The 22,954-nt window shown below is 49.0% G+C and overlaps 1 protein-coding gene across 5 annotated transcripts in view; it reads right to left on the bottom strand.

Annotated features, from left to right (window-relative positions):
• The window catches only part of LDLRAD3 (low density lipoprotein receptor class A domain containing 3), a 222,634-nt gene that overhangs the window by 153,931 nt on the left and 45,749 nt on the right, over positions 1-22,954 (bottom strand). For 2 of the 5 annotated variants that reach the window (XM_078058196.1, XM_078058197.1), the window contains one exon: positions 100-246. The exons of 1 other annotated variant lie outside the window; for it this stretch is intronic. In XM_078058196.1, coding sequence (XP_077914322.1) covers positions 100-246 — 147 coding nt within the window. Of the gene's footprint in view, positions 1-99; positions 247-5,459; positions 5,544-12,256; positions 12,400-22,954 lie in introns of those variants that run through there. 2 more of the 5 variants (XM_078058198.1, XM_078058199.1) reach the window with 2 other exon arrangements.

The following is a 22,954-nucleotide window of genomic DNA, read 5'->3' on the forward strand; positions in this document are numbered from 1 at the left end:
CGGCATGCGGAGTGAGCAGGGTCTGAGCCAGATCAGGCCCTCATCCCCGCGGCCCCAGGACTTTCCCCCCCCACCCCGACAAAGGGCCTGGCCACTCACGGCACTCCTTCTCATCACTCTTGTCGAAGCAGTCGGGCAGCCCGTCACACTGCCAGGCGCCGGGGATGCACCGCCCGTTGCCACACATGAAGTTGCCCGGAATGTTGCACTCGTTGGTGAAGTTGTTCCCAGGGAGCAGCTGGCTCTCTGCAGGAGAGAGGGGACGGGGAGGTCAGACGGGCAGAGGTGGCAAGGAGCCACGCCCTCACCACTGAACGGGCTCTTGTTCGACGTGGGTCACGTACGTCAGACTTCCGGTGGGCACCCTGACTTCCCTGGGCCTCAGTTTCCTCATCTGCACAATGGACGGACAACCAACCCCACCCCAGGCACTCTAAGAGAACTAAATGGAAAAATATGGGGAATGGCTGTAGCAGGTGCTGGGCACACGGCAGGTGCTCACTGACTTTCTTCTTTCTCTGTCGAAAAACTCGGTAAAACCCAAACATTCTTCCAGGCCATCAGCAGTGGCTAAAAACGAAGGTTCCAAGTCAGGAGTGAGCACTGGGCTCCCACTGCCTCCAACAGCAGGAACTTCGGGCTCCTTCCAGGCCTTGGACTCCGGGACCCTACAACCACTGAATATTTGAACCTGGGCCAGTCAGCAGGAACACTGGAAGACCATTTCCCTTCAGCCCACCAACCCACCAGAGGTCACATGGGGAGGAAAGGCCAAACTGAAGCTTGAACTCAGGCCTTCTAACCCCCACGGGGGACTCCGAGGTCACTGGACTATTTGCCAAGAGTTCCTGGAGGTTTAGAACCAAGCCCCAAGATTTAGATCCCACTCCACTGAGCACAGTCACCAACTGCCAAGGCCCTGACACGAAAGGGCCAAGTCTTAGGCTGGAAAGCAAGCAGGGAAGGCCAAGGTCATGGGGGCAGTGGTGCTGAATTCATCCACCAATGGACCCCAGGGCAGATTTTCAAGGGAGCCAGGATCTGACGGATCTCATCGGTCTGAGCCAGTGTGGTCAATGGCCGGGGGATAAGGAGCCATCTGGAAGTAAAGTTGTCTTAGGGGAAAAGGAGAGAAAAAGACCAGGACCTCCACGGGTCCCTCCTGAATCTTCAATAAGCATTTACTGAACATTCATGACCAGATACCTGTGCAGGTCCTAACCATTTCGAGTTGAACGCTGGGGCTCCCCCCTTCAGGCCAGGAGGGCATGAGGGTATGCTAATGATCTTACTGCCAGGTGCAGAGAAAGAGGGGTGCCCAGATCTGCCTGGGACCAGAAGAGCAGAGCAGGGCCCACGATCCTCTTTCACAAGCTTTACCAAAGAGAAGCATCTCATGCCAGATCCCTGACATGACCTCTGTTTCATGCCACTAGCCTTTGCGTAGCTTATTTTTTTTATTATTATCTTACGTTAATCACCATACATCATTAGTTTTTGATGTAGTGTTCCATGATTCATTGTTTGCATATAACACCCAGCGCTCCATGCAGAACATGCCCTCTTTAATACCCATCACCAGGCTAACCCATCCTCCCACCCCCCTCCCCTCTAGAACCCTCAATTTGTTTTTCAGAGTCCATAGTCTCTCATGCGTAGCTTCTTATTTTTACCTGTGAGTCTCCAAATAAAACCCTATGTACCCTTTTGCATACAACATCTGTTACTCTATGAACTGTTCCCCGACTTCTCCAAGCAGAAATGAGCCCTTACTCTGTTGTGTAGCTTTCATACTACCGAGGCCATGCTAAAAATATTTTACAATGGAACAAGTAGGTAACAACAAATTGGAAAGGACACAGTCACAGGCAAGCAGAACCACGTCAGCCACGGATATTCCTCGTAGACCACCCACCCCACTGCGCTGAATTAATATCCACGTGCATGTCTCTCTACTGAAAATAAGCTTCCGTAGTTCACTGAAGAATTCTAGAACAGAAGCTGTAAGTGAGGAGGGGCCTCACCCTGCCCCAACTACCCACACCAGAGCCCTGAACACCTCCCTGACCCCTCCTCACTCCGCCACACGGAGGGCCAACCCACCCCACCCCCACCAAGCCCCGCATGCCGGTCACAGTGCCACAGGCTCGCCTCCAGCCCAAGTGACCTCCAACCCCTACCAGCATGCCGCCACAGTCTCCCAGCTTGGCCTCCCCACCCCCCTACCCCCCGTCCTCCTCTGTGGCCAGCAGGACCTTTCTAAAGAGCAAATCGATCATGACACTTCCTCACTTTGAAAAGCCATAGAATGCCCTCCCCCCCCATGTTCTTAAGATAAAGTATAAAACCAGGGCGTTAAGGAAAGGTTCCAGGAAAGAGGTGGCATTTACAGTGGCGGTTGACAGATGGAGAGATGAAACACAGGGCCCTTCAGGCCCGAAGAAAAGAGCGCAGGGAGGCTCAGCCCAGGGCACTGAAGGGGACGGAATAAAAACCGCACAGCTCTGATTGTTAGGGACTGCAAACAGATCGTGCCTGTTTCCCTACCCCAGCACCGGGGCAGACGTGACGCGTCACGGCACTCTGTCCCCTGAGCCCACACTCAGCATTGGACTCCCTCTCAAGACCGGACTCCAAAACACCACCGCCAACCCTGAGAAAAACGTGAAACCAATTCACCACCTTCAGGGAAGAGCAATCGCAGGAGAAGGGGAATCATAGGAGAGAAGCCTGGAGGGATGGCCAGGTGCTGGATCCCAGCCAGACACAGAATGCACAACCCAGAACGCCCACCCATTCCACCTGATGACTCACAACTGCTCTGGGCTTCACCAGCAAGCTCCCTGGGAAGTCTTCGGGGCTCTAGAACGTAACTGTCATTCTGTTTGGTTTGGAAATCACTCACGCTTGCCTTTGTAGAGCTGGCTCCTCGAAGGCAAGCCCCCTGGAAAAGTCACTGCAACTGTGAAATCTTGCTCTAATAAACAGATTTCCGGAGCCAGAAAATCGGTTGGATTAGTTTGCAAAGTGCTTGCTCCCGAGAGTCCATGGGCTGGCGGGACACGGACTTGACAAATGAGAGGGCGTAGAACAGACACTAAATATCCGCCCGTGACACATAGGTGGTCCTGCCAGCCACGGGCTTGCGGAGGTTCAGGGGCAGGACCAGAGAACACTCTGTGCTTCTGAGCAACTCCGCGATGCATGCACGGGGCACGGGGCCTTGCGCTCCAGGGAAGTGACCATATCACCGAACTCAAAAGCATGAGGAGCAACCAAGGCAAAGAGAAGTTAAATCCTGTTGGCTCTGAATTTGAAGATCTTCCTTAAACCCATCCGATGTGCTTTATTAAAGTGGCACCATCCCATTCCAAACCACCATGCTTCTTGTCCCCTTTAAACAGGTGGTTCTCAACAGGGGACCATTCTGTCCCACTCCCCCGTGCCCCCCCCCCGACTCCGGGGGACACAGGCAGTGTCTGGAGACATTTTTGGTTGTGAGTTGAGGCCAGGAAAGCTGCACATCGACAATGCAGAAAGCTGCCCCTCACAACAAAGAATCATCCGGCCTGAAATGTCTATAGTGCCGAGGCCGAGAAATTCAGGAAGTCTGAGGAAACCATTTCTCTTCTCATGCCCCCCAGTTCCTTCTTCCTCACAGCACAGTGGGATTTTAAAGTGCTACCGATGGCCTCTCAGAGCCCTGATTAATAAACCTACGACTCATGTTGTGGTTTCCACGGCCTGTCGTGATCTGCCCTGTCCACCTCTGCAACCTCACCTCCTTGATGAGGAGTGTCCTCCCAGCACCGAGGACTCCGCGCACGGCCACCTGCTGACCCCGTTCCTCCGCCCACCCTTCACCTGGTGTTACAGGTTCAACTGTGCGCCCCACCCCCATTCAATATGCTGAAGTCCTATCCCCTAGTACTTCAGAATGTGGCTATATTTGGGGACAGGGTCTTTAAAGAGGTGATTAAGGTAAAATGAGGTCATGCGAACAGGCCCTGATCCAACATGACTGGTGTCCTTATAAGAAGAGGTGAGACACAGACGCGCACAGAGAGACCACGGGAGGACAGAGGGAGAAGACAGCCATCTGCAAGCCAAGGAAAGAGGCCCCAGAAGAAACCAGCCCCACCCCAACCTTGAGCTCAGACCTGTGCGGAAACACATTTCTGTCGTTTGAGCCAGCCACTCTGTGGCACTTTACTATGGCAGCTGAAGCAAACTCATGCATCGGGCTGATCTTCTGGCTCGTCCTTCAGCCCTCGGCTTTCCATCACTTAATAGCCAGGACCTCTTCATCGACACCCAGTCTAATGCGGGTCCCCCTGGTTTTTCACTCTGACAGTGCCCTGTGTTGTCCTTTATCCCATCTGTGCTTTCTGCCGCGTCTACACTCCCTCCCCACCAGGCTGCACCCTCCAGAAGGCAGAGGGGCGCCATTTCATTCAGCGCATCCCTGGCCCCAGGCCCCCGGTAGGTCCTCAGCAGGTGTCTGTGGGTGCTCTAAGAAGAAAACCAAGCGTTCGGTTATGATTCATTCCCACCCCTCACACTCTTCCTTGCAAAGTTCCATCCACTCCCTGCCTCATCCCCAAGAAAGCGAGTGGGATCTGGACATACATAGTTAAAAATAAGGAATATAGGGGTGTCTGGATGTGTGCAGGTAAATTACTACCCCTTCTGCTTTAAAAGAGATAAGAAATCTTTCCAGCCCGACAGCAGGACTTTCTAGTGGCTGAAATACTTATCCCATCTCAGTGTCGTGGGATACACTTAGAATTCAAAAAAGACAAGCATTAGCACGCAGTTGGCTAGCTGGGGTTTCTCCTTCTCCCTTTTCTTTTTTCATTAAGCTGAAAAATGAAAGAGTTGCCCATTTGCACTGCAGCACATCACTTAAACTTAAAATAACTCCACCATCTGCACCAAGAACGAAAAAAAAAATTCCAAGTCCTCCCCCAGCGGGCAAAGGCAAACATCCTGCTGCAGCAGCTTCTTCCAAAACTTCTGGCACCCACAAATTTATATTTGATGAGGGGGCCAAGACTGGAGCAACTGCAAAATCTCAAGACAGCTGCTGCATCCACCCAAACTCCCCTTCTGGAACGTGCACTGTTAGTGATGTCGACTTTTCCAGCTGAGAAATGGGAAATCTATTCTACCTGCCGGGGGCCTCCACATGCTCTGCTCTCTCCCTCCACTAATCCCCACTGCCGGGACGCTCCTGGCCACGATGCAGAGCAGAACTGACATCTGCAAGCTATCGACAGGCCCTGCCTTCCGATTTCTGTCCAACTGCCTTCGTTTTTATCCTCCGTCTCCTGGCAATCCGGTCTGCAGGCTCAAGGAACAACAACGCAAGACACAAACATACGTACGGACAGCTCCGCATGCTGTTTTTCAGCTCTCAAATAGAGCTGCCCTAAAACCTCCCCGCAGAATTAACACACCTCTTCCCACTGCCCGGTGCCAACAGGCATAACGCTAGGGGGCCACTGGAAACCAGCATCTGTTTTCCCGTTGACTCCCTTCTTCGACATGCACAGACGTTCCATGTCCTGGCAAGATGCAAAGCACCAAGGGAGCTGGTCTGCCGTGATTTGTTTGTAAACATGCCTGGAAAATCCCCAAAGGTCCCCCGGACTCCACACTGCTCCACGTGGTGGCATCCGGAACCAGACATCTGTCCCAAGCACAGCCCAGAGCCATTCTGCTCTCATTAGACAAATGGCTTCCTGCTGAGCTGCCTATGGGCTGTCATCAAAAGGGAGCCCAGCGTGAGGGTGAGCCTCTGGCTTCCAGTACCTACGCACAGCCAGGTCTCTCGCTCTAACTCTGCACACAGCTCTGCCCCGGGAGAAGAGGCCAGTAGCCCCAAACTCTGCCTACCCATCTGTTCAAGGAAGATACAGCCCAGGGAAACTGGTGAGAAGGTATAAAATGTCTCATTTACACAGAATCCACATTTACACATAAATGCATCCTATTTACACTGACACTGATGGAAGATCAGGTGTAATTTTGCTGCAGGAACAACTGATGGATGGAGCAAGTCACCTGAGCAGTGAGTGAGCCTAGCTGTCTGCCTAGCATCTGCACTTCACACGTTTCTTATTTGCTCTTCGCAGGAAATGCAAAACAGCAACCCCTACAAGATGATAAATGCTTTGTTTCCTTCCCAAAATGAGTTAGCAAAGAAAGCCAATGGCCAGTATTGATGGGGCAAGCAAAGAGAGAGTGAAGAGGTCTAGGAAAAGGACAGCTCTTCACCAGGAAATAGCTTTATAAATTATTTTTGTCCCATATTTATAGCCTCATTAAGGGCCTGAAGCTGTTACTTACATTTTTTAGTTATGCTTCATTGCACTTCATGAGGAAAATTATGTAGGAATGGCATTAATGTCGTGGGGATTTGCAGAGCCTTCAGGATGCAGCCCCTGCAAGGTCCACGGTCCACAGCTCGGCGGGGCGGCGGGGAGCAGGGGGGGGTGCTAGATGGCAAGGATGGAGGGCGAGGCTCCTCGTGGTGCAGACCCTCAGAGGTGGGCACGGAGCCCCACCACACCCTGCTCCTTGTCCCTCCTTAGGCTCCCCTTAAGAGCCCTTAAGAAATTGGTTATTACTGGTTATTACTGACTTTCCCCTAGGGAAGATCTAACTAACATCTTCTACTGCAGCGCTCAACACACGGCAGGAGTCTGGCATCAGTTCTTCTTATTCCTTTACAACAGCCCTATGAAACAGGCAGTCCGTTTTGCAGACAAGGAAACAGAGACTGAGGAAGTAACCTGCCCAAATTCACAGAGCTAGCAGCCGGCACAGAGGTCTGTAAACTTTTCAGGCCAGGCCGCAAATATTTTAGGCTGTGTGGGACAGGAGGCCAAGTTAGAGATGTACAGGTACTTATATAAAAGGAGGGGAAAATATTCCACAAAATTTTTATTGGTGAAATTCAAAATGTTCTAATAATTGAGAACAATTTTCCATAATATAGAGCTACTAAAGAGAAGAAAAGAATTTGCAGGGGGGGGAGAGGGGCAGGTAACATTGCACTTGACTAAGGTTCAAAGTTAGTGTTCCCTATCATCAAAAGCTACTGCAAATGTTGAATTTTTTTCACCGTTTAAAAATGTTAAAACCATTCTTAGCTGACCTGCTCTCCCTGTGGGGTCAGCAGCTAGTGAGGTGCCAGGCACCCTGCACACGCTCCGTAAACACCTGCTGACTGAAATAGGCATGATGCATCTGGCCCCTTCTAATTCTGACCCTCTCACGTTCTGCGACTTTATCTAAACCCTACTTGAATCCATTTATATTTCCAAAATACAATGGGTAAATGAGATCGGGTCTGCAGACACTTCTGAGCACACAGGAGGAAAGGGACAGAAGTGAAGAACCACCAGATGAACTCTTATGCACACCGGTGCCCTCGCCAAGGGCCGACTGCAAGTCAGGCCCAGGCTGTCGGGCCCCGGTGAGAAAGCCTTCTGTCTTTTTAGCTTTGCAATCAGCAGCAGCAGGAAGTGCAAATCGGGCAGTGAAGCTACTCTGAAGGACGAGACAGGGGACAGCTTTATGACCAATTTTATCAGGCTTGCCGATAAGCCAGGCTTAAGAGAGGGCCAATCAACCCTGCACTTAAGCACCTCTCAGAAACAGCCACAGGGTCAAGAAGGATTCTGCTCTGACCCCAGGTTCAGCTCAGCCCTATCTGCCCGGGGATGGCTGTCATAATCCCTATAGTCCCTGGGGACCATTCTGCAGCCTACCTTGCTCAGCACAGAGACACCTAGGCAGGGTCAATGTGGAAAATGAAAATACCAAACCAAACCAAGGCATCAGGCCAGAAAAGCAAAATGAGCTTCATTTCGGCTGAAAATCATATCTTTATGAACTCAGGGTAAGGAAGGATTTCTGAAATAAGACTCAAATGCAGCATAGACCGTATAAAGACTGATAAATACGACCACATTAAAGTCTAAAACTCCTGGTCAACAAAAGATACCACAAACAAACTTAAAAGGTAAGCCACTAACTGAAAGACTGCATCTGCCACATTTATGACCCACAAAGATCGCTACCTAGGATGTTCCAAGATTACATCAGGAAATACAAGCCACCCAATAGGAAACAGGACAGAGCGTATGAACAGGTACTTTCACTGATGAGAAAACTCAAATGTCACTTAATATATTCTCGAGCTCACTTGTAATCAAAAAGTAATTAACGGAACCAGAAAGTTCTCTTTCACACCCATCAGACTTGCAAAAATTTGAAGTCTGACATTTTCAAGTGGTGAGATGATGGGGAGCAACAGGAACTCACACACATGGCGGAGTAACTCAGTAGAGCAACCCGGTAACTTCTTGTGAGGCGGAAGATGCTGCTACCCTTTGACCCCACCAATCCTCTTCTGGCACATACCCCAGGCCCGAGGAGAAATGCACGAGAGACAGCAGCCAAGAGAACCTTCGCTGTTGGTACCGCTAGGATATAAAATTGCAAGACAAACTGAATGTTCATCAAAAGGAGAATGGATGAAAAAATCAGGACACATTCATACAATGGCATACTACCCAGGGCTTCAATGTAACAAACTGGGGTGGCATGAATCCACAAGCTGAGAAACCTAATGCTCAGTGAAAAAAAAGCAAGTTGCAGGGGCACCTGGGTGGCCCAGTCGGTTAAGCAACTGCCTTCTGCTTGGGTCATGATCCCGGAGTCCCGGGATCAAGTCCCAGGATCGAGTCCTGCATTGGGCTCCCAGCTCAGTGGGGAGTCTGCTTCTCCTTCTGACCCTACACCCTCTTGTGCTTGCTCTCTCTCTCAAATAAATAAATAAAATCTTAAAAAAAAAAAAAAAAGGGTGCCTGGGTGGCTCAGATGGTTAAGCGTCTGCCTTCGGCTCAGGTCATGATCCCAGGGTCCTGGGATCGAGTCCCACATCGGGCTCCCTGCTCCTTGGGAGCCTGCTTCTCTCTCTCTCTCTGTCTCTCATGAATAAATAAATAAAATCTTTAAAAAAAAAAAAAAAAGCCAGTTGCAGAATATCACTAAAATCAAGCTGGAAAACTCCAAGACTTTAATGGATAAATACAGATGCAAAAGTATTTCTTTTAGGGGCGCCTGGGTGGCACCATTGGTTGAGCGTCTGACTCTCGATTTTGGCTCAGATCATGATCTCAGGGTCGTGAGATTGAGCCCTGTGTCGGGATCCACGCTCAGTGGGGAGTCTGCTTGAGATTCTCCCTCTGCCCCTCCCCCACACGTTCAAGGGCGTGCTCTCTTTCTCTCTCTCTTAAAAAAAAAAAAAGTTTTTTTTTTAATGTACAGGAAAGAAAAATAGCAAATTCAGGGGAGTGGTTACCCTCTGGCAAATGGGATCAGAGGGGACATGATGAACTTCAAATGCAAGATTTCTTTCCTTAAAACAATCTGAAGCAAGCATGACGGAGTATTAGAATTCAGTGGAGCCGGTGGAAGGCACAGGCTTTGTGTTATTCTTGGTACTTTTCCCTGTCCTTCAAAAAAATGTTTCATTAATAAAATTTATTACAAAGAACAAAAAATATGCTAATATTTGAGGAAAATCTCTGAAAGACATATGGAACCATTTACCACTGATATCCTAGCTTCAAAAGCCCCATCAACTATAAAAGGATGAGAGATAAAAGGGGGCAAGTGTTCACAGTGGGGAAAAAAGAGCCAATGCAAGGACATCCATCTGGGAAATTCGGTCTATCATGAGCTCTTTTCATTTGCTGAAGGCAGCAACAGTCGCAGAATAGTAGCAGCAAATTGTGGAGGAAAAAAAATACACATGTCTCATAAGATAGATTTACCCACCCAACTCGTTAAGCCATGACATTCCGAAAATAAAAATAGCAAGGCCCAGCCAGAAGGTCAGATATTCTTTAAATACTAACTCCCTGAGACATCGGGGTGGGTGAGGCTGTCTTTCTCAGAATAGCCCGTGCCATCTGCCCCCTCACCCCTCCACGAGGGGCTGCAGGAGGCCAAGCAAAGAGGGGCCTGGCTCTGATCTGGCCCGCCCAACCACAACTGCCAAATGCCTGACTCTCTATAGCTGTGTGACTTCAGATAAGTGAGCTACCCTCTCTGAGTTAAAGTTTCCCGCTTGCAAAACTGGGGTAACCCCACCTCCTGGACAGGGCTGCTGAGGGATAGAGAGAGAGAATATCTATACATATAATAGATAAAGGGATAAAGTAAATATAATAGAGTAGTTGGCGGATACTTGGGGTTCAATAAACCGGACTGGTATTGGTTACTCCTTCCTTGCCTCCATGCATTCTCCCTGACTCTCCTCATAGAGCTGGTACTGACTGACACTGGTACTCAGAGGCCGGGGCCCTTTTCTCTACCTGCCTCCCTGGAAAGGGCATAGCCCGGGCAAGTGGGGCTGGCTGCCTAAGAGCGCATGTCACCTAGGCACAAAAAAAGGAGACTTGGGGGAACAGACCCTGGGTTCTAAGAACATAGCTAAGGAGCTCACAACGTGACCTTCACTGTGTCTCTTCTAACACACACCAGTCTCAGTTTGCTAATTCCTAAGAAACAAGTAGCACTTCTTGGATCATCCCTAGGGATCTTTAAGAGCAGCCAAACTATAAACATGACTCCACCCTTCGGGACAACGTGGTTATGACGCAGGTCAAAAGAGAAAGGTACGTGGGCTTCACCATCAGGATCTGGAGGACTTGCTCCGCATCCCCAGGCCTCAGGTTTCCCATGTGTAAAATCAGGCAGGAACAGATGACGTCCAAGTTCCTTTTTAACTCTCAACTTGCTATTCCTGCTTCTGTGGACACAGACGCAGTCCCCATGGCAGGCAAACACTGGCCATCTGCCTGTCCTAGATACATTCCTCAGCATTTAAAAATAATACCTGGGATTACATAGAGCTCCTCCCCTACAGAACCGAAAACATCCCCGCGAGGCAGGTACTCAAGGCACTTCCTCCTTTTTCAGTACAGAGGGACTTCAGACCTAGAGATCAACCAGCCCGTCAAAAGGCAGGTTCCCACACCCTGGGAACCCAAGAGGCTCTTGCCTGTGCTCGGACACCGCCCGTCCCATCCACCTCTGCAACTGGAGGAAGTCACCTCCAGGGCACCCGGAATCAGACCTGCCTCCCGTTCCCTAGGGACTCAAGGGCCTCTCGGGTTCACTCTGATCATCCACTATCTTCTATCATGCCTCAGCAAATGGACGGTGGCTTGGCTTCTCACTTCCGATCACGGGAGGAACTCTGCCAGGGAAATCACAAACGCCAGCCTGTTACCACCAAGCAAGGGCGGAATACATACTAACTGGTACGTCTTCTTAAATTTTCTTAAGAGGTTTAATCCATTAAACCAGTCCAGCCAGCTTCTACAATCTGCTCACGCGGGCACACTCCCTCCGCTCGGGGCACAAAGACAGGCCCTCCATCACGAGGAATTAGCTGACTTCTTGAGCAAATGATGTTTGTACATCTAGCAAGTGCCAGAGTTAAGCAGTATTTACTGCTGGCATCCCCGCCTCAGTATGCACATCAGAATGAGCACGGCTTTCAGAGCGAGCAATTTACCTTCTAGAGAGACTTGTTGGAATTGGTAAATCAAAGGGCTGACACTGTGAAGACTAACCTGTTTGGGTTTTCCAGATTGCGGAGGGTAGCTTATGACGACGGTCCGGAAGAGAAATCGAATTAAAGATGAAAGAGGGATTATAGAGCTTGTCTCGCTCAGGTCAGCCCAGGAGCCCACAAACTCTGAATTCTGATTCCACCCCTCCCCAGCTCAGGGAATGGCTTTACCCTCTGGGCCTCAGTCTCCTCATCTATAAAATGGAGATGGACCAAATACAACCTTGCCAAGCTCTCTGGGCAACCCAAGGGCTGTTCTGGCCATCTGGTACCAGAGTCACACAGGGGCAGAGCTGAAAACATCAGGGGTCTTGGTGTGTTCCCCTCACACCAGAAAACCTAAAATAACTTAAAAGTCAGTGGAAGCTTCTGGGATTTGTACACATTTTATAAGACAGCATGCAGACAGAGGACATAAGATGAGCCAGAGTTCACTTGTTAGAGTTATTATTATTCACTATTAAATAATTACCATTACATAAAGGCTAGATGTAATGTAGGCACGTAATATGCCATTTGACACAAGACATACCGTTCTAGTGTAGTTACACGATTAATAATTAGAGGAAGGGTGATCTCAAGTATAAAGGGACCCACCTCGAACTGTACACAACAGAATCCCACCAGGCAAGAGGAGACATCAGAAGGAAGCTGCTCGTTGATAAATGATTTTCAATAAATTGAGTGTGCCCCACAGGGAGGCTCCGGCTGAGGCTTCTACAGCGCTCCACGAACAGAGGCAGCTCAGCACCGAGACACTGGGAAGAAGTCCGAGGCCTGATGAACCCAAGACCATGACTAACCTTTCAAAAGGTGCAAATCCTCTAGTCTGCACCATCTTCAATCCCCGGACACCCAGCTGGTTTCCACCCTCCTTTACTTCCTTGAATCTGTCCTCACGAAGTCACCAGTGGCCCCCTAATTGCTCAATCCACAGGCTACTGCTCAAGCTTTACCTTATTCACCACTCCACTGCAGTGGCCCGGCTGGCTCACTCACTCCTCCTGAAACTCGGCCTCCCCCACGCACCTGGCTCTCTGACCATTTCCCCTCAGTCACCTGGAGACTCCTCTCCCTCCACGCATCCCTCAATGGTCTTCAGAGTTCTGCTTCCCGTCTGCTTGAGAGATAGACACGTGTTCCCTGGATAAAGCTGTCTCATCGGCCATTAGGTTCAGCCCCCAGCTCAGCACTCTCCGCTGTGACTCCATCCTCCTCCCACAGCTGCACACTTCCATCCCCTACTGCTCAAGATCCTTCCATCCCTAGCACAAGCTCAGCAGGTCCAAAACGGAACTCTTGATTTTTCTTCTCAACCTGCTCTTCCTGCCATCACTGGCTTTTCTGTTGGGAGAACCACCAGCCACCCTTCTCCCTCACCACCCCCCCCACATCAATCAACCAGTGCTAACTATTTCCCACCCCCATCCTTCCTCACCATCTCTACCACTCCCAACCCCCCAGTTCGAATCCTACTCTCTTGCCTGTTTTGCATTAATGGCTTCCTCGCTGGCTTTTCCTGGCTCCGGTCTCGACTCCTAAAAGGCATCTTTCACCAACAGTAGAGCAAATCTGACCATGTCACTCACTGTTTCCAATCTTCTCTTGGCTCCCATCCCATTAAGGGTAAGGCCCAAAGTCCTAGGGTCAACACTGGAGGCCTGTATGTCCTGGCCAGTCTATCCTACAGTTCAGCCCTAGCCCGCCCGGGTGACTTTACAAGCTCCCATCAGACCTCCCAACATAACCTCCGCAAACCTCTCTCTTCGCTTCGCACAGTGCTCCGTTGTCTGTGTGCCCATCTTCCCCACCATGAGTAACTTCTACACCAGCAGAGGGAGTGTGTCCTAATGTAGCCCAGAACCAAAGACAGAATGTTTGTTGGGATGGATAGATGGAGAAAGGCAGGGAAAAAAGAGAATGAGGACATTTTAAATAGTGTGGGTGGATTGGAAATGCCGACAGTGCTTCTTTGTGCTAAAATATTATGAAAATCATTTTCACCAAACATTTTATGGATTATTCCTACAAGTCAGGATTATTCCTCAACCCTGTGGACAGTCCACATTTGTATGCAGCTTAAGATTTATGGAACAAAAACATATTTCTTCATGCTCAGATAATAATTTGATCTAAAGTCATTTATTTAAAAAATGAGAGTGGGGGGAGGAACCAAAAATATTTTTTATTCCTATTATTATTCTCCTTCCTGAGAGGTCCATGGACCCTGGGATTTTCTACAAAGCAATCTTCATGCCTGGCTTGGCTTCACCTTCAGCCAATCAATCATTCTTCATGGATGAATATAAAATATTCAAAGGTAGCCCAACACTTTCGACCAGAACCTGACCAGAACCTGAGCAGATAAGAGCCTGCCTCCAAAACTCTTGGGCAAGAGAACTTTGTGTATGATATGGGCTGTCAGCAAGATCTGGCCCAGCTGCCCAGGAAACAGATCCAACCTTCCGAGATGACCCATTCTCTCAGAGCCAGCTCACAAGAAATCACAAGTGGACACGTTCGTGGGGCAGGGAAACAGAACCAGGTTCAGGTGCATCTAGCAGCTGAAAACACCTGTAAGAGTCAGCCCTGTTTCCGCTCCATACTGGGCTGGAGGCAGCCTCAGTGAAGCCTTCAGGCCTCCATCCACACGGAGGCTGATTTCCCCTCTCCCCAGGGTAAATCCCAAACCATCAGCACCCTACACTTGGCCTTTGGTTTGTTTCTTTCCGTATCCAGGGAGTAATGACAGCTGTACCAAAGACCATGGCATTCTGGGCTGGGACTCTGCTCCAGACCAGGCAAAGCAGCAAGCCTTCTGCTAGTGGAGGCAGCGAGGGGCGCCTGGTGGAATGAAGGGGCCTACAGGGGTGTGGTCAAGGCTCTGCCTCCGTCGTCAATGGCCATGGGAGCCCAGACACCCAGGAGCCTGGCAACTCCCGTTCCTGGCAGCCCTGACATCCTCGGCACCGAGAGTCCAGTTTGTTTACCAGTATGGAAGGTGGCGACTGTCCCCAGGCTCTGGGTGTGAAGAGAAGAATCCTGGCTCCCACGTGAACCTGCCAAGAGTTGAAGTAGTAGCCCTGATCTAGGAAATTCCAGCAGAATAAAGAAACATAATGAAGCAGAACTGCCAACACGGCTTGAGAGACTCTCCCTGTCCCTTCTTTTGTCGATCATGCGCCTTTATGCTGAAGACATGAGAGACCAGGGTTTTTCAAGAGAAATGAGGCAAGGGATCCAGCTTCTCACTGAATGTTGGCGATAATCAGCTCCGACAGGCGCCAACCCCTGCCTGGCACCACTCACTTTCCTCTGCACACGACGCTTCGCCCCGTGCTACACAAATGATAATGCATTTACAGACAGCAGGGACTTTCCAGCCAGAAGGAAAAATTTCACCTAATTAAATAAAAACAAACAGAAAACCAGTGCCTTTCACCAGTGCCAAGAAGAAGATAGACTACTGATCTTTTGTGGACTTGAGAGGCAGGAATGCCAATCAAGATGATGTTCTTCCTCAATCTTTTAGAGCAATCCTCTGCGTCCCTAGCTGCAAAGAACGCCTTAAAAATCAGGAAGAAAAGTGCAAAGAAGAATGGATAAAGAAAATGACCAAGCAGGTCAGAGAACATAAAGACGGCTAATACACAGAAGGAGAGTGCACAGCCTCACTAGTAGTTAACAAATTCAAGTGGATATGCCATTTTTAAAAACAATCTGAGAGGCCAAAGCTAAAAAGATGGGTAACTCTGAGAGCTGGTGTGGATGTGAGGAAGCTGGGACTCTCATCCTACTGGTGAGAGTATAAATTGGTGCACCCTCTTGAGGCCATTTGGCAGAACCAAGCACTATTTATAGCGCTTACCTTTGGATTCCATTTCCAGGAATCCATGCTTAGGAATATATAAATGCATAGAGAAACACATAGGGTTTTTCTCCCCCTTTATACCTACTTGTCACGCTCAAAACAATAAGAAGTTAAATACGGACCGAGAGAGATAGGTAAACCTGATATGCCGTATCCGTGCTAGACCACAGCCTGCAGGAAGAACATCCACAAGAGGGTCAGAGGGGGGGGAAGGAAGCTGCAAAACAATACATATAACAAAAGCTATTCCTGTTGATCTCTAGAGATACACATGATAATATCAGGCACCTGTCTTTACCTTCGTATCTGCAAAGTCCTAGAACATAAACTCTCAGGGAAGAACCTGAAAAGTCTCTTAAAAATAGGAGTATGTTGTTATTGGCATCTTTCCTTTGAAACGAATTCCTTAAAATATCTCCATGGTAAATATGGCTGAAGAAGTTAGAAGAGTAACCAAGATGATCCGGTTGCAAAGCACGGTAACAAATCACTCACCGGCTCGCGCACGCACACGCGCGCGCACACACACACGCACGGCTGTTAGCATCTTTAACCTTAAGCAGCAAAAGCCAAAAGGAAAAGGTCCTCCTTGTCGCCAACTTACGACATTCAAAAAAGACGAAGCATTCCCTGAAACTTTAGAGAAGTTGGGCGAAAGCCCTTTTACATAATGATGAAACGAAAAGCCCCAAGTGTTGGCCCCCAGCTAAAAAACTAAAAAAATAAATAACCCAATAGGGAATCATTTGGAGAAACCTGGGCGTGGCTGTTTCTTAATGAGTTATTCTGGGAAATAACCCAAAGGCTTTACTCCGTTCTATTCCGTTTCGGAACACAGCTCCACTCCACAAGAGAGCTCCTGAGCCACCTTGCCACGGCCCCGCGCCGCCCTTCCCTCCTGCCAGCCCCACATCGGCGGCCTGCGTGGGAGTCCGAGCTCGGACTCTGATGGAGGGGGAGAAATTCATTTGTCCGCTGTGAGGAATGCAGCGTGTCTCTCCAAGGCGTGCCGTGCTCACTGCGAGCCCACACTTACAGCTTGCTTGGACTCCTGCTTCCTCACCACTGGATCATCCAGGTGGCAGGAGGCCCCACTTTCTGCTGGAAGACGGGGGCGCGTGCAGCAGGAGCACCGAAGCTGGTGGGGCGTCTCTGGTCGCCAAGGTTCCGGAGTCGCCCTCTCAACCTAAGTTGGGTGGAGGGTCATCCCACAACCCACCTCCCGGGAAAGGGGACAGAAATTAGATGTTTTTAACATTGAGTGAAAGGAGCCAGACACTCCTAGTCTTGCCAGTGCAGAACGAGGCAAAAGCAATCTCTGATGTGGGAAGTCAAGAAGAGGGGTGGGAGGACCAGGTGGGGTCACAGAGGGGTTGCTGGGGTCTTGGTAATGCTCTATTTCCTGATCTGAGCACTGGTCCCCAAGGTGTGTTGGCCTCGTGCAGATCCACCGAGCTCCCCACTAAACATCTGTGCCCTTGTTACTATGTATGTTAAATTTCTATAACAAGTTTACTTAAATAATAAAAGGAAATATTTCCAATGGGAAGCTGGCTCCCAGGCACCGACTCTGTCCTTTCTTCTCTACAGCCCCAGCCACTGGCAAATGGACTCGTCAAAGTCACGCCAAGTCCAACGGTCCCTGGTGCCATGGTGTGGTGACGGGCAGGGGACTGGCAGTGTGAGCAGTGGGGAATGGAATGTCCAGCATTTATTTTTAATTGATTTGCTCATTTTCTCCTATCAAAACAGCCTCACTGCTTTTCTCCAATGCCCAAAATGGCATCAGCCCCACCTGGATAAACCCCAAGCACGCAAACTTCTCAGGCCTGGCACAAGGCTCTGCGGTCCCATCTACTGAACCCGTCTGAAGAACGAGCCTGCAGGAAGCATCCGGAAGGCCTGCCAGGCTGCTCCAGCTCGCAATCCAAAACGAGTCTAAACCAGGGGTGTGACTCTCCTCCTCCAAGCCGACACCATATCCAGTCACCTTTGCCCTCACTCCCCAAACTCTCCTGGGGTCCGTCTTGGTTATCAGGGATACTTGGGGTCTCAACAAACTTCTCCATGTGTTTAGTTTGGGGGGTTGCCCTCTTTTGTTAAACAAAAAGGGTTTTTGTTTGTCTTTGACAAAAAGACAAACATAGAGTTTACAGAAAACTATATGGAGAGAAAAGTGATCCAGAATGATTTATAGTCAATGAGCCCACAAAGTAGGCAACTGAAGGCTGATCTCTACCTGAAGCTAAGTGAGAAGCTGAACCTGATTCCTTCCCTCTCTCTCTCTGGCTCCCTCCCTCCCTTGCTACAATCATCCTTTCAAAAAGGCCCTGCCAAGTTACTACCACCACTGCCCAGATGTTCGGGGAGAAGAGCCTCAGCTCAAGGAAAGCACAGCTGGTCGTGGCTCCCCAGCAAGGAGGCTGCTACTTCCGGAGGGCACGGCAGGAAAGCACGGAGCAGCGAGGACCGCCACCCAGCCAAGAGGAGTCTCTGATCTGAAGACATCATCGGGATACCCACCCACTGCATCCTTCCGGCAACTCTGATTTATCTGGCACAACTGGGACCATCGTTTTATATAACGGTGTTACCGCATTTTCATTAAAGGCCAGGTTGATAATACCATGTATTGTGTTTCCTACACAGATATATTACGTTCCTGTCCAGCACCCCTCTGTCTGTCTCTCTCAGGTCAGTTTCTTATGTGCCCACGAAACAAACAGCTTCTGTTCGAACTTCAGACCAGAGCAACTCAATCTCCTGACACCTCCCCCACCCCGGGAAAAATCCCAAACTTGTGTAAACACGGAAAGACCTGCTCCAAGCTCAGACTGAGAGCAAGGCGGGTGGTGAGATGTGCAAGGAACACCTCAGGCCACGCTCACCCGACCCAAGAATCACAGACCCACAGTTCAGCAGCAAGCCACAGATCCAAAAATCACACAGGAAAGCCTGAAAAAGAAAGAATCAACTGAAGACTTAAAAAAAAAAAAAGTTTCTTTATTAAGGGGGGCCGGAAAGGGGGTTCCAGTAAACCCAGACTTGATCAGCTGTCTTCCGGTGCCTTCCAGATCCTAGCAGACAACACATAAACAGGAGGAGCTGAGCCCCGGAAGGTCCAGCCTCAGGGGGCAGCAAAGCTGGTCAGTGAGAGGCCAGAAGACTTCAAGGAACAAACCCCGAACACACTCCCTTGGGGGTTACAAGCATGTGAGGAGGAGAGCAGGGAACTGATTCTATTAAACACCATCCAAAGGAAAAGACGCCCGTCCTTCAAAGTCCCTCATCATAAGCAAGCTGCCAAGAGGCTGAGGGACCCTGGGAGCAAGCACATACTTTCAGGAAAACATCTGCTTTCACCAGACTCCCTCTGAATCAGGCGCTATCCTCAGTACTTATTAAAGAACAAGAGAGAAGAAAGCCCAGAAACATTTACAAGACCGGTTAGGTCTCAGGATGTCCGTACAAATAAGAACAGCATCTCCAGCCCTACATACACCAAATATAATCATCGATGGGCAAGCCAATGTAGACACAGATCTTTTTATAGTCCAAAATTAAGAAGTAACTTCAGAACTGTCACAGAGAAACAGGAATTTAAACATCCCATGGATTTCCATTCTCTGCCCCAAGCACCGTGCTTTCTTCCTACTTTTTCCACCCACAGTGTTTCCCCGGTTCAAAATTCCCAGAGGCTCACATCTTTGATAGAGATAGAGCATTCAGAATTCCTAATCTCTAATTACTTAGACTAGAGATGGGAGGTGATCCAAAGGCACTGATTAAACTCAATAGGAGGAAACTACCTTCAAGGACAGTAGCAACAAAAAAGCATTTCGTGTTAACAACAGCCGTGGCTCCGCCCACCTTCTTGGACCACAGCTATGCAGACGATGAAGTCACACACTTACAAGTGCTGGTGACAGGCCACCCTTCCCTGCCTACATCACGGCACACCCACTGGGTGCTAGTGCTTTGTGCATGTTATTTAATCCACGTGGCATCCCTACTGACCACATCCTATCCTCATTTTACAGATGAAAAAACTGAGGTTCAAGATGCCAAACAAGCTGCAGATCAAGGTCCATCTGGCTCACCAAACACTCTTTCCTCCACCACCATCGTGTTCCCAAGACAGCACAAACGGACCGCCTTATTATGAAGAACGCATGAGCTGCAACGCCACCCTTTCAAAGTCACAATCAGAGTCTTCTTGGGAGAGCGGAACTTCTGACACACAAATCCTAACAATTATATATCTGAGAGCCATCCGGTCTGAAACTGGGCAACTGCTGTGTTCCCACCACCAAACTGCCTGAGCTAACGTTCTCTCTGACAATGACACTGAGCCGCTGCACCGGGTTCACAGAACAAGATGCTTATATTTAATATCGACCCGTTACCTGTTTTGTGGTAAGCATTCATTCAATTAACTGATGCATTCAATCACCCAAAAAGAACTTACTGAGCACCTCATATACTTCAGGTTGTGGCACGTACAAGGTATGAGCACACTCAAAGCCTACAGTTAACCAGAAGAGAGGACGTGCACCTAAGTCACCATAATTCTAAAACCTGGGGTCTACTGATGCCATAAGAAAAGAGTAGAAAGTGGGATGTAGGAATCACTAAAGGGGAAAAATCTATTCCAGGGAGGCACTGTGGAATGCCGCACAGCACAGTTTTCAACCAGGCTGGCTTTGCAGAGTGGGTAAAATGTAGACCTGCATTCCAGACAAAACGTTAAGCTAAGGCAGAGGCAGGAAACCCAGCAGTCACGAAGAGGAAAGAGGGACAAAAGGCTGAGAAAAGCTTTAAAAGCCAGGCTGTGGAGTTCAGGCTTCACTTCGCACACAATGAGAAACCAACAGCAACAGTCCTTTGTTTACTATTACTAAGTAATCTCTACACCCAACGTGGGACTCAAACTCACGACTCCAAGATCAAGAGCTGCGTGCTTTACTGACTGAGCCAGCCAGGCACCCCAACAGCAAGTTTTTGAGCAGAGGAGTGACATGAGGTGAGTAATACTTCAGGTAGGTTAACGTGACAGCCCCACACAGGTAGACAGCGGGGTAGGGGAGATGGTAAGAAAATCTGGGTGGGAAGCTACTGGAAATGTTCAGGCGTCTATTTGTGAACCAAAGAGTTGGGCCTTAATTTACTAACACCAACAGATAGTCCCCCTTCTAACAAGAAATATTACGAAAGGCTGGTCAAACTTAAATAAATAAATACATTGAGTCTCTATTTGCTGAAGGAGGAGACAACGCAAGTCATCAATCTTTGGCTCTAGAAAACAGCAGATGGTATTTTTGGCAGCAGATCCGCTGCCCTAGTTACACGTTTTGCTTAGGCTAAGGGTGCACTTTGTTTGCATTTCCTTAGACTGCACCACTAGAGCGCGGGGCAGGCAATCCCAAAATGTAATTAGCGATAAAGAAAGTTACACTGGGCTTCAAATTTGCTCGTTCACATAACCCAGACACAAATACACCCGTGTAGAGGACATCCTTCCATCTCCTACACTCGGGGCATATTCTGAGGCCTAAGCACTCCGTACACAATCCTGACCAGTTTCCTTCAAATCTTCAAAACCCCAGAGGCAACAAACACAGATTTAAAAAAAGCAGAATCAGATTGGAATTGGTGGGTAGGATCAGATTGGAATTGGTGGGTATGTGTGCAAAGCTGGAAAATTCCTGATCCTGGTTACTGATTTCTGGAAAATAACTGCTTTGTAAGACAAACAAAACAAGCCTTCTGAAAACTATGTTTTCTTAGACCTGCCTCTTGATGTGCTTCTTTCCGTAATAATAATAATAACAAAGAGGCTCATGCAGGAGATGAAGTGACTCATGGCGTTTTCTGCAGGGATTAAATTTCTGCTACATTCTGTAAGCAAATCAATCACAGACGGAATGGCATGTGCATTTGAGCAGCACCAAACCCACTCATGGGGGTCCAAGCATGGGATAGAACAGGGCGGGAAATCCATTCTTTCCAAAGAGCTTCATTGCATCCTCCGATTCTACCTTCACCCCTTTCAAAAGAACCCTTTGGCGAGGGCAAGGGGACATCCACCTCTGTTCTACTGGAAACTGATTTTTTCAGGGAAGAGAGTGAAAAACACCACAGTCCCATCTTCTGTACTATTTTCTTAGGCTTCTTTTCAGCCAAGAGACCATGACGGTCCACAAAATTCTGCAAGGAGAATTCATCGTAGGTCTTGCTGATAAGGACTGTTCCCAAACCAGTGGACCTAAACTGGAGTCTGGAAACACTTGATTTTAATGAAACAAGGTCCATCTCAGGGCAGAAAAGGGATGTGGAGCCTAGGAAGTGATGCCAACATACGGAAATGAGCTCTCCAGGGAAGTTCCAGGAAGAAAAAGGTGGAAAAGCAACCACGGAACAGCATGTGGGAGAAGGACAGGCGTTAGAACAGTAAGATCCGTTTCACCAGGTACCAGGAAGCAGGAGGAAAATGAAGGTGCGTACTTAGGCATTGATCTCAGGCTGCTGGAGAAGGCAGAAAAAAATACAACGGAGGGAGCTATCTGGTACAGCCCCACTCGGAGAAAAAGGCAGGCAAGAGAATGGTCGATTAAAAGAAATAAAATCACTACCATACACTATTTTCATAACCAAAGTGGTAAGAGACCGCTGTAATCTCCACAGTTGTAGTTCTGCTGTAAAAACATGTTTTTAAAAACAGGGCCTCAGTGGAAATAGAAAGTCCAAGCTGGAAAGCCTACAAGGAAAATAAAGCAGTACTTCTGCACACAGCACAGTTTCCTGCAGAAATGCAGTGAGTAAGGAGGGATTCATTTCTTAGGAAGACAAAACAAAGGTCTCAGTTCTCTGGAACATGCTTATTAATACTGAGCCAGTTAAACCCAGGCCTTTCCCAGTTGCAGTCCACCAGCCCATAAATGTTTAGTAGGAGGAGACCCAGGCACACAGGCACACACCCACCGTGCTTGAGCGCCACATACATGCATGCGTACACACAGAACACACCCCACATCTCTCACCCCACAGGACTGGGATACCCGCAGAATGGGCCATGCATTTGCAAACCCAATCTTGCAAGAGGAGCATTTCTTTCTTTTTTTTAAGATTATTTATTTATTTACTTATTTGAGGAGGGGAGGGGCAGAGGGCGAGGGACAAGCAGACTCGTGCTGAGCTGTGATCGTGCTCAGGACCCTGAGATCACGACCTGAGCCAAAACCAAGAGTCGGGACACTCAAGCGACTCCGCCACCCAGGTGTCCTGAAATAGGAGCATTTAAAGCTTTGGTCCCTGGGCTCCAGAGCTTCTGGAAAGAAGCTCTCTCCAGATTCTCTAGTCCTCATTATACTTTTCAAGCCTTGAGGCGGTCCCAAGGCTGAATGGGAATCCCACGTTCTGCAAAG

Source organism: Halichoerus grypus, chromosome 11, assembly GCF_964656455.1.
Source record: "Halichoerus grypus chromosome 11, mHalGry1.hap1.1, whole genome shotgun sequence".
Lineage (NCBI taxonomy): Eukaryota > Metazoa > Chordata > Mammalia > Carnivora > Phocidae > Halichoerus > Halichoerus grypus.